At 42.2% G+C, this 12399-nt stretch overlaps 1 protein-coding gene across 5 annotated transcripts in view; it reads right to left on the reverse strand.

Annotated features, from left to right (window-relative positions):
* Positions 1-12399, reverse strand: part of EHBP1 (EH domain binding protein 1) — an 807334-nt gene that overhangs the window by 566206 nt on the left and 228729 nt on the right. For all 5 annotated transcript variants that reach the window (XM_029593675.1, XM_029593673.1, XM_029593671.1 and 2 more), the window contains exon 7: positions 7290-7429. In XM_029593675.1, the coding sequence (XP_029449535.1) occupies positions 7290-7429 (140 nt within the window). The remainder of the gene's footprint in view (positions 1-7289; positions 7430-12399) is intronic.

Here is a 12399-nt window from a genome sequence, read left to right on the forward strand (position 1 = left end):
CATGTTCTGGTGACCTCTTGCCTAGACTATTACAACTTGGTTTTCATTGACTTACTACAAAAAAAGTATGGGAAAACTGCACCTAGTCCAGAATACTTTCTGGCACCAAATTTTGTGACAGAATATTTCCAGTTTTAAAAAATCTGTAAAGGTTTCCAATTAGACTGAGTTCATTTTAAGATTTTGGTTTTTAAAGGTCCTAAAGGAGGACACTGGTCCAACTTACTTAGAGTCTATTAATGCCATGCATTCCTACCCATACCTTAGGCTCAGCTAATAAGGCCCTGTTAGTTGTTCCATAATTTTCCAAGGTAAGACTATCCAGAACTCAGAAAAGAGCTTCCTTGTATATTACTCCCCCCCAACCCACCCCACCTCAACTTTGGGATAACATGCTAAAGGAGCATGGCTATCAGATAATTATCTTATTTTTAGCAAACTAGTTAAAACATAGCTTTTCAAACAGGCCCTTTAGTTCCATCTCTTTGAAGTTTAAAACATTTTTAATATTACCTATTATTGGATTGACTCTGTTGACTGTTTTTTTCCCTTGGGCTTTGGAACTAAATTGGACTGTTTGATAACTATCTGTTCTTGGATAAATAGTTTCAAATGGGTTTTTAATGGGTCTACTGCCCTTTGCAGCTTCTGTTTTGCTATTTATTGAGTTAATTTAATTGATTCTTATTGTTTTATTTATGCTTATGATTGTTTTTTGCATTTTTGCACACTATTATTTATATTGTCAAACTTTTTCCTATGTTGTTCTTTGATATTGCTGAACTGAGGCTCGTATTAAAAAGGCGGATTAAAAGTTACAGTTGATTGAATGTTTGGTTGAAGAGAGAGGAAATTTCTAACCTGAGTAGATCTTCGCTTAGAATGAGCTGAGAAACTATGGTATGGCAATTTAGATAGATGGTCAATATATACAATCTGTAATCTTTCCTTATGAATGGAGGACCCCATTGCCAAGATTATAATGGGCCAATGGTTAGCAAAATATTTCATCTTTCTTCTCTACTTTTCTATCCCAATCCTCTGTCTCCCACCCTCCAATCCCTGCCCCTCCCCCCTCCCACACACACAGGGAGGTGCTGTGAAACATATTAAAACACTGGCTCCCTTCTCATGGATTTATTCAAAACCCTGGTTTTTGACAGAGTGGAAGTATGGAATTTTGAGGTCAGTGGTGAAAAACTGAGTCCTGTTGTCTTGAATGAGAAGAATCTTGGGAAATGTTTCCTTTGAGGAAGGAGCTAAACATAGCTCAGACACAGCAGCAGAAAAGATCAGAAGCATAGGGTGGTGATTCTCTAGGACATCCACTGCTTCCTTGACCTCATCTCTTAAGATACTGTCCTCATTGCACAGCAAGTTAGCAAGTTTTTCCTGCACATCTTCATGAAAGCCTAAAGATTACAGCCATAAGATGTTGTAAATGTCTATGGTCACTGCAGAGGTTCCTGATGCCATCTCAAAAACACAGTAGTTCATTTGAGATAGATGTTTTTCAGTCTTCATTTTTCTCCATAAGGTTGTGAAATTTGTTTGACTTCTCTTGAGGAAGAGTCAATAAATTTGGCAGCATCTTCCAAATGGTATGTAAGTATGCAATCGTGTAAAGTTAGTAAGAAATTATGCAGGATCATAACATATCTTGATAACTGCATCTCACAAAAAGGTTTAAGGTCTTACATTCACAACCCAAGTACCCAGAAACATGAGTCTTAGTGGTTTTAGCACTTTGGAGGGCAGGTTCAACAACCACACATTTTGATAACAGTTGGGACTTACTGAATCCTATAGCTGCCTGGAAATAATACTTTATGTCTGCTTTCTTTTCCACTAGGGGCTGTATGGGGTTTCCCATATCTTTTTCACACATCCTGGAGGATAGAGTGGACAGGTGCTGCAATCAATCCTTTTGGAGCATCGAAGTATTTAGGAAACCAAGTAAAAGTGCCCTAAGTTTTTCTGCACCTGAAAACCAAAAGGGAAAGCCTTAGTCATCCTTTCAATAAAAGCTGGGAAAGAAAGAACCAAAAATGGTGAATACTTCCTTCTGTTCTGGAGAGGCCTCCAAAGTGAATTCTGGAGAACAGTCCTCTTCAGGACTACTTTCAACAAATGAAATGTTCTGAGAACCATTATTCCTCGGATTCTGAGTTATTTATATATAGGGATACTAAAGTTTGTCAAAATTTTGCTGATCCAGAAGCAAACAGCAACAATGGGCACAATCTCAGCTCAAATCATCCTAGAATCTAGGTCAGGGAAAAAATAAGCTTGGCTTCCTGGGCCTGGATCACTTCCTCAAAACTTAGCATGGCCAATTTAGACAACTGGTGAACAGAGTTAGCATCAGCACCAGAAAACTGTATGCTGATAGAGATACATCAACTGGCAAACTGCTAAATACACCCATCAGGGTTGAGGGACTCCATGCTTGAACCTCAAAATGGAGAGTTGGAGCATTGATCAAGAATCACTGAAATTCTTCTCTCCAACTTAACTCCAAACAATTTAGATAATGAAGCTGTATGCCTCGTCAGAGACTGCCCATCCCAGATTGCTCATTCGAGGGAAAATCTGAAGACTTTAGGAAGCTCTTTGGGAGACCGGTGTGGTGTGGCCTTGTTACAGAAGTTCAATCTAATCTTCAGAACTCCTGCTTTGAAGTGTGTGAAACCTCAGTCACATCTAGACTCTCAAAGGTATGTCCAGGTGCAGTGCCAAAATGTCAAAGCCTCCACAAGACTGCTTGCTACTTTCAACTCTCGGGAAAAGGTTTTGGAACCCTAATACAGACTTGAGCAGGGAGACAGACTTGGTTCATTACCTGAGCTTATCCTCAGACTGATGTACCAGACAGCCTGAGAACCTCTTCAGCAAGGTCTGGCCACAAAAGAAAACATTATTGGATTTCCAGTACATGTCTTGAGACTTTGAAACCAGTTTTTTTTTTTTTTTTTTATCTTTATTAAGCTTTATTATTACAACCACAAAGTAATACTTTGTTAAAAGAAATTTTGAGAATACATATCAAGAAAATATGTAATTAAAGATAATTGACCAATACAGCAGATACATTACAAACTCTCTTTTCATATAGAGGAAATTAAGAGGGGGAGAGAGGAAGCAAAAAAAAAAAAAAAAGGAGCTCAACAGAAACACAAAAAACAAAGAAATTGCAGCGTGGAATTCCCCACAAATCACAAAATAACCCACTAACACTAAAGATTAATAGCAGGAACTGATGACACTCTAACATTTAAGAACTCCCACAACTGTTCAGAAATAAAGAAAATATAGATATTATCCTGTAGTTTAATTATACATTTGCATGGGTAACACAAAAGAAAACTTGCACCCAAAGAAGTAACTTCAGATCTATTATTCAAAAAAAGCCTTCGGACGCATCTGTGCAGATCTAGCTAAGTCTGGGTAGACTTAGACTGCACCAACCAAAAAAGAAATTTTAAAATAATATCGCATAAAAAAGACTTAAATCTTGCTCAGAGAAGAAGGAAACTAACAACGTAAATCTTCCAGTAACTTCTATAGTAGAGTTTTCTAAATATTCAGACAAATTGGGAAAGTTCCCTTCATTATTGAACTGTGGTAGTTTTTGCCTCTGAAAAAGGAACACAATCTTCTTAGTAGATGGAATCAAATCCGAAGGAATCTTTAATATCTCAACCAGATATTTTTTTAAAATAATCAAAGGCAATTCACCAAGAACCTTAGGGAAATTAAGTAACCTCAGATTCAAATGTCGGAGGGAGTTTTCCAAAAATTCCAGCCTATCAGAAGACATATGTTCCCAAATAATGGCTGCATTAGAAGCCTGTAAATTTTTTACATCTGTTTCCGGCTTCTGAATGAGAGTAGAGTAATCCTGAAGGATTCGCTGGTAATCTTGAGCAACTGTATCTGACTTTAATGAAACAGTTTCTAAACATCGGGTCTGCTCTTTAAAAGCAGAGGACATACCTGCTATTAGGTCCCAAAGGGACTCCAGAATGATAACGGCTGGTCTCAATATCTCCTGGGAAGGCTGGCCAACACCTTTTTTAACTCCAGCAACACAAACACTCCCGATAGGTGTAGCCGGGAGGACATCTCTGCTAACCCCAACACTCTCCGCGGAGACCTCCAGCCGCTGGTCAGGAGGGGGAGTCAACACCCAATCAAACACAATGTCGGCGGCTCCATCCAGCAGAGGCACTCCAACAGAGTCTTCTCTCGGTGCCCTGACACAGACAGTGTCACCTGAGGGAGCCATCAGCTGTGGTCGTGGGTCAGGAGGGCTCAAGGATATCTCCCCAGGTGAAAACAGAGCTCCTCTCTGTTTCACCGGCGGGGCTAGAAGCCCTCAACTCCATAGTGAGAATCGCATACTCGCAGATGGATCGCTGGTCCGTGGGGAGGTTAGGTTCGGATGGAAAAACCCTAACCTTCCCCTTCCTCTTGTGCGGCACAGCTGAAACAAGGAAACCCGCAAAACAGCAGCAATAGGAAAATCTCGGGGAGATAGCAGAGCAGCAAGGAGCAGTGTTCTCTCACTCGGCCATCTTGGTTCCGCTCCCCCCGAAACCAGTTTTTTAAAGTTGGGCTTAAGCTCACTAGCAAGGAAACCACAGAGTCAGTCCTTTTGGGACCAGATCACACTAGGAGATATCCTGGAGAAGATTCCATAGACATCAACATTGTGGTACTTCCCAAGGCCGAAAAGCAGAATATAAAAATCAGCTAAATAAATAAGGCAGATGTACACTTTATGATGGTTAGTGATAGACATCTTTCATGGGTAGTTGGGGCAAAATTTGAAACTGCTGGTTTGCTTCTCTGATATTGTGAGACAACAGTTGAAACAAACTCAAAACATGAAAAAAAATGTACAGATGCCAAAGAAGGAAAAATGAACTGAAGTATTGCCTGATGCCTTATTTCTTGTAAAGAAAAATAGGGGGTGGACAGAAAATTTGATTTGGCAGAACAAAAACAAATTAAACCTGAAGGGGGGATGACAAAAACCTGACTAGAGAACAAAGTAGGAAAAATAATAAAGTTTCTAGCTGAAGCCAGGAAAAGAATTAGCATGAACTAAGAGAACCTTCAGAGCCTACTGGAACACGTCTAACTGGGCTATTAGAAAAATGGAAACTGAAAGCAGCTTCAAGACCACTGCAGCACATGAAATCCCAAATAAATGCAGTAAAGACTTAAAAGCCACTATTCAAAAAAGATGATTGCCTGAATATAGAAAGCTAACTAACTGGGTGATGCATTAAGCTACAGTAGTGCTCTAGCGCACATTAAACAGCATATATCACGTGATAGATCCCTGGACTTTAACCCAGTCATGTGAAAGGGGCAAGATCTGGTCGGCACCATTTTGAAAAATGGCATTGATTGGGCCAGGTGCTAGGGGGCGCCACGGAATCTTCTACTAATTTTTAAGGTTCAGGGGGTACGGGAGGACGATTGAGGTACCTGAGTGTGCAGGGAAGGGTGGCTCCCTGAACCACAATGACGTATTTTGATACCTTTGAGATTGGGGCCACCATCACACCTACAGGACTGCTAGCCGCATTCTTTTGTCCCACGGTGTTTGGCTGTGAGACAAAAGAATACACAATAGAGCCGTGATTTATTCTGGGGAAGGAGCCCCACTATCGCATCAATACCCCCCCCCCCCCCCATGATAGTGGAACCTCTTCTGTGAAAAAATTTGCAGTTTAATGCATCCAGGCTAAAGTTAGAAAACTAAGGGGGGGTCATTTTCTATTGATATCGCATGCGAAATGGGACATTTCGCATGCAATAGCTAGATAGGGGCGGAGTCGGGACCGAAAGAGGAGGAGTCGGGATGGCGTCAGGGCAGACGTGGCGGTAACTTTGCTGGTAAAACCCGTTTTCGCCACCAGTAGCACACCCAATAGCGCCACCTTTCACGGTGGCGTTATTGGGTGCGAAAGCCGGCAGTGAAAACACCGCGGTGGTGCGATCCCTGCCGGGTTTCGCAGGCCCGCCCCCCCCCCCCCCCCGCTTCACCCCCCCATTACCGCAGGATTCAGGAAGCCGTGCAATTTTAGAAAATCCAGGCCTAAGTTAGGTGCTTATTTTCAGTTGAAGTTAGGAGGCTAGATAGGTGCTTATTTTCAGTTGAAGTTAGGAGGCTAGATTTTCAAATGAAAATTCACATATATTAAGGAACTTAAACCTTAGGAGGCCTAAATATAGGCCCCACTATTCATTCACCTACATTTATGTACCTAAGTTAGGTGCTTAGTGCTAAAAATCAGTGGTAAGCATTTAACTTTTTCCCCACCCTAGCTCTGCCCCTGTAAAATACATGGATATATATTGGATACATCCACCCTGTAAGCCATCCACTTTTTAGGATCCTAAATCTAAGAGCCCAGTGAAACCTAGGAGCCTAAATTTAGGAACTCAGTCCTAGTGAATTTTCAAAAGGGCCAATTTAGGAGCTTAACTCACAAAGTTAGGTACCTAAACCATTTGAAAACTGGCCTCTTATTGTTTACCTAAAACACTCTGAATATTATGTTCCACTCAGAGCTATTTTTGTGACCATTGAACCTGCTTGTCTTCAGAGAAGGCTGAGGAAGAAAGAGAGAGAGAGGGGAGGGATAAAGGGAGAGGGAAAGAATGTTGCAGAGTAAGGATGGAGGAAGAAAAGGTAAGAAAGACAAAGGGAGTGAAGAGAAGACAGAAAATTAAAGGGAGAAAGGTTGGTATAGAGAAATGATAGGAAATAGTAAAAGAAGGGTAAAGAAAAGAAAAGAGAAAAAAATCAATGAATGAAAAGAAAACAAAATAGACAAAGATAGAATACATCGAGGACAAAAATGCAGGACATAAGGGTTATAAAAAATATTTAATAATCATTTTCTGCCATTTTTATTTTTCCCCATAATTTTGAGTCGCTACTACAGAAAATGTTTCTAGTGAAGCAGACTATTGCCCAAAAATTCTGCAGTAAAATATTCCCTTTCCCTCACATAGATACTTGAGATTCACTACCTGAACATATGTAACTCAAAGGTATAGAATATATGTATCTATATAGTGTCAGGGTTTTGTAATATAAATCAATAACAAAATTAATTAATGTGGTGAAAGAATTTGAGAATGGTATGTTGAAAAAATCACTAAGATATTATGCTATTACTGTACAAAACCCATATTATAATTTATTAAAGGAAGAGAACATTTAAGCAATGCATAACAGCAGAAGTAGTGATCTATTAAAAACAAACCTGTGATTTTTGCAGCCTTTTCTTCTTGATTTACTCTGTTCTCATCATCATCTTCATTGTCTTCTTCAAAATCATCTAAATTTCCAATGTCTGCTTGCTTCATACTCATCAAACTAGCCAAACTTTGCATATCTTCATCCCTAAAACAAGAAATAAAAAACAACCTAGCAACTGAGTCATTAGAATTCAACACAAGGGAACAAAATCTTCTATTTTCATAAAAGCTTGCTTTATTTCTCTATTTATAATTAGTAGTCCTACTCCTGGGCGAATTCTGTGTTGAACAAAATTCCCCTCCCATGCATAATTCTGCATTTGCCCCACAGAATTAGGTGCAGAGAACCAGGAAGCAACAGCAATGGCAGTGTAGCCCTGCAGGGGCCAGTAGAAAAGAAGAAATAGTGTCACTGTCAGTTGGAAGCAAGAATGGAACAGCAGTGAGCTGGTCTGTGTAGATCGGAAAAGACAAGAGTTGGTGTTGGCCCAAGCAGGCTGAAAGAAAGGACTCTGCAGTGTCACCCTTGATTTGTGCAGCTCAAATACAAGAGGGAACAGTAGGGGTTGAGTGGAGCCTGAACCAAAGAAGTAGATAGCGAGCTTGGAGGAAGGTACAAGAAAACTGGGAGTCTTGTTAAGGAGGGGGTAGCAGACAGAGAAAGCTAAGGGGCCTTCCTAAAGTGGGCTGGGGCTGACAGACAGAGAGAAAGCTAGGAGGTCTTGCTGGGGTGAAGGGAGAGAACTTGGGGAGGGTGAAGCTTTCTATCTGTCTACAGACATGATGGGTCGTGTGTCTTTTTCTGCTGTCCTATTTCCATGCACCCCATGCATCAGGCCTGGGTGGGAGGGTAGACAGAGAGAAAGCTAGGGGAGAGCAGATTGACTGTGGGGAAGGGCAGAAAGAGAAAGCTGGGGAAGGGTTCAAGCTTTGTGGGGACCAGAGAGAGAAAAGTTAGGAGTCTTTCTGGGGGCAGCAGAGGGCTGAGCAGAGTCCAAGCCTGGAGGGGGGGAGAGAGAAAGCTGGGGTACTTGCAAGGTAGAAAGAAAGAATTGGGGGGAAGAAGGTCTAAGTGTGGGGGTAGAGGGGTGTAATTGATTGGGATCTTTCTTGGGAGGGGAGAGAGAAAGAGAATGGAGTGGAGTCTGGTAGTGCAGAAAGAAATAGCTGATGGGGAAAAAGGGATGAGAGATGGGGGAGGGGAAGGTAGCGAGCAAACTGGGGAATTGACTCAAGGGGTAGAGAGAAGAAGCAAGTGGATGGGGTTCAAGCCATAAGGGGGAGAGAGCTGGGGAGGGTCTTTGAGTCTGGGGGAGGTCAAGCATAATCTGGAAGGGTCAAGCCTTATGATGGGAAAATTCTGCACAAAAAATATAAAAAATCTGCATCTTTGAGTAATAACTTTTTTCTGTATTGCAGGAGCTTAACCTAAACTGAATTTTTTTTTTTTTTGGGGGGGGGGGGAGCAGGCCAAGGTTAAACATGGGTGGGCATTGAGGCCAACCTTTCCCCCTTATTCCATCCTATGTGAGTCTTCACTACAATGGCTACAAAACCCTTTTCATTTCTGTCAACCCTCTCCTGGGCTCTTCACTATTTCCCTGGCCTGTCTCTTATTTCCCAATCTCCCTCTCTAGTTAAGGCAGCTCTTTTATGAAATGGTAAATATCTCTGGCAGCTGTCGGACAACTGTGTAAATAGGCTTCCTACCTGCCCAGGAACTTTGAAGGGGCTAAGAGGAGGTGGGATAAATAATTAACTGCCAAAAGTAAACAAAGACTTTGAAGACCTCAAACTTTTATATATCTAGCTCAAGGTGTTTCCCATTCAAGAGATCATCAATTGGCAGTGATTCTAATGCCTCCAGACTCTCACAGGCTGACTCAAAGTGGACATAACCCTACTGATAGGGGTGGGGCCTAAGCCAAAAGTGAAGAGGCATAGGCCACTGAGGAACACCCGTAACTACACCTCTGCTGTATTACATTCTAAATTATTACTCAAAGACAGTGGGTATATATATATATTGTGTTCTCTGACCAAATAAAGTCTGCAGAATTTAAAAAAAATTGTGTGTAGAATTTGTATTTTTGTACAGAATGCTTTTTCAACAGAATTCTCCCAGGAGTACAATAATTATAAGTGCACTGAAATGACATCTTATGACTTTAAGAAGATATTACCTCAACTCCTGTAAGGACCAATTAACCAAGCTCAGCAGTTAAAACACCCATGGATACAAAAGGAAAAAGTCTTATTAAAAAAAAAAATAATGTACAAACTTAGTAAATAGCATTTATACTTCAAGTTCACCACATGTTGCTAACATGTCTAATTTTCAAACAAGTCGGATGAGAAAAATTGCAATCCATGAATGAAGATTTTTTTTTTTTTAATTTAGTTGTGTCAAGTCATGGCCCTCCCAAATGTTATCACTGTTGCAGGAATGATGAATATTTTCACAGGAAAACTACAGTAAATGTCAACATGACAGGGTATGAAGCTACAGTCCTCCTTCGGGCCAAAAGCATAAGTGATAATGGAGGCCTTTGAAGAAAATAAATAAATTGTACTACCTACAGACAAGCATACCTTTTATTTTATTTTAAAGAATTTAGTTATCACGAAAGATGCTAGACTAAAGACACTGAAAACTGATATCCTTAGCAGCCAGGGCAGGTAAAAAATGGACAGTGAATGCAAGTTTTTTACACGATGATATGGCAAAGTGCCCCAGTCCTGTTCTGAAAAAAGCTTCTTTGGAAATGAGGGCACAGTTCAGCCACTTGCCTGTAAACAAACTGCCAACTGGGGAATTGTTTTGATAGTGGCTTTAAATAATGAAGATGCCTGCTTATCAAGAACGGGAATGATTCCATCACATTACCTCACATATTCTACTGAATATGTCAGGCTGTAAGGACATTAACCACAACCAATGTAGGCTGAATTTTAATAAGCAGTCTCAAACTATGTTAATTCATTAATCCAACTAGCCTCCCAACATGCACAACCTTTAAATAAAAGCATCAAGTCAGGCACTGCTCATCACTCTTTAAGATATCTTCAAGTATAAAACATCAAACAACAAAAAAGATTCTACAGGTTTCAATATGTGACATTTTGAAAATAAAGCAAGCCAAAACTTGTATTCAGAAAATAGCAAGATATATATCAATCTGCTGAATATGGAGTGTCTGAATAACTGATCATATGTTGAGTGCTTTGTTAAATTCAGAATGCCGATAGTATGAAAATTAAAATCTAGGAATGTAGTCTGTCAAATGAAGGACTGTACTTAGCTAATTACATTTCAAATAAAAAGATTTATTGAACTATGAACATACTGCAACATTTCTGGTCTCCAAATCACCTGGCAACTGGAAACTACATTTGTGAGTTACTCTCTTCAGCTGGAATGTCCATGAGGAAAGGGCAAGTAAGAGTTATGCTTATCAACTCCCATATTATATTAATCCTGGGGGAATTCTGCACTACTGTGGAGCGCAGAATTTGCGCAGAATTCCCCTCCCCCCCCCCCCGCGCAAAACTGCCAAATTCTGCACAGAAAATGGCAGAAACCCCGGCATGCCGCGAACGGAGCACGCTGGTCGCGCTGAAGATGAAGGCCCCCGGCGTGCCGGTTGCGGCGAAAATTAAGGCCCTCAGCGCACCAAAAACGGAGTGCGTACACCATTCGCGGTGAACATGAAAGCCCCCACATGCCTCGGGACGCACTCCACTTGTGGCAAAGATGAAGACCCCGGTGAGTATGAATGTATATAGGGGGGGGGGAGTGGAGTGGGGTGGGAATATGAGAAGGGGGAGGGGAAGGGATGATGAGAGATTAAGAGGGAGGAGGGGTGAGAGACAGAGACCAGGGGGGTGGGAGAGAGACCAGGGAAGGTAAGCAGGGGGAGTGTGAGAGAGAGCAGGGGGGTGTTTGAATGTGGGTGCCAGAGAGAGGGAGCCTATAAGAGGAGATTGTGAAGGAGTGTGTATGTGTGAGAGAGATTGGGAGCTAGTGTGTACAAATAACAGAAGGACTAGGGGGCATTCCATGAAGTTAGCAAGTAGCACATTTAAGACTAATCAGAGAAAATTCTTTCTCACTCAACGCACAATAAAGCTCTGGAATTTGTTGCCAGAGGATGTGGTTAGTGCAGTTAGAGTAGCTGGGTTAAAAAAAGGTTTGGATAAGTTCTTGGAGGAGAAGTCCATTAACGGCTATGAATCAAGTTTACTTAGGGAACAGCCACTGCTATTAATTGCATCAGAATTATGCGATCTTCTTAGTGTTTGGGTAATTGCCAGGTTCTTGTAGCCTGGTTTGGCTTCTGCTGGAAACAGGATGCTGGGCTTGATGGACCCTTGGTCTGACCCAGCATGGCAATTTCTTATGTTCTAAAAAGGGATCCTGTGTATGTGAGGGTGGAGGCCTGTGTGAAGGGATTGTATGTGTGAGAGAGAGCCTGTGTGAAGGAGTGAGTGAGAGACAGACAGGGGAGAGGAGAGAGAGGGTTCGTGTGCTGGAGAGGTCCTCTTTTGTTCCTGTTATCGCCGGTGAGCCTGGAGATTGCCTACCTGAACTTTTGCAGAGGAGACCCGGAGAGGGGGCTGGACCCGGAAGTGACGTCTCCGGGAGGCACCCCCGAGGGCCGATAAAATCACAGCCCTGCGGCTCTCGAATTGGGGAGAGGAGAGAGAGGGTTCGTGTGCTGGAGAGGTCCTCTTTTGTTCCTGCTATCGCCGGTGAGCCTGGAGATTGCCTACCTGAACTTTTGCGGAGGAGACCCGGAGAGGGGGCGGGACCCGGAAGTGACGTCTCCGGGAGGCACCCCCGAGGGCCGATAAAATCACAGCCCTGCGGCACTCGAATTGGGAGAGGAGAGAGAGGGTTCGTGTGCTGGAGAGGTCCTCTTTTGTTCCTGTTATCGCCGGTGAGCCTGGAGATTGCCTACCTGAACTTTTGCGGAGGAGACCCGGAGAGGGGGCGGGACCCGGAAGTGACGTCTCCGGGAGGCACCCCCGAGGGCCGATAAAATCACAGCCCTGCGGCACTCGAATTGGGAGAGGAGAGAGAGGGTTCGTGTGCTGGAGAGGTCCTCTTTTGTT

Source organism: Rhinatrema bivittatum, chromosome 3 (genome assembly GCF_901001135.1).
Source record: "Rhinatrema bivittatum chromosome 3, aRhiBiv1.1, whole genome shotgun sequence".
NCBI lineage: Eukaryota > Metazoa > Chordata > Amphibia > Gymnophiona > Rhinatrematidae > Rhinatrema > Rhinatrema bivittatum.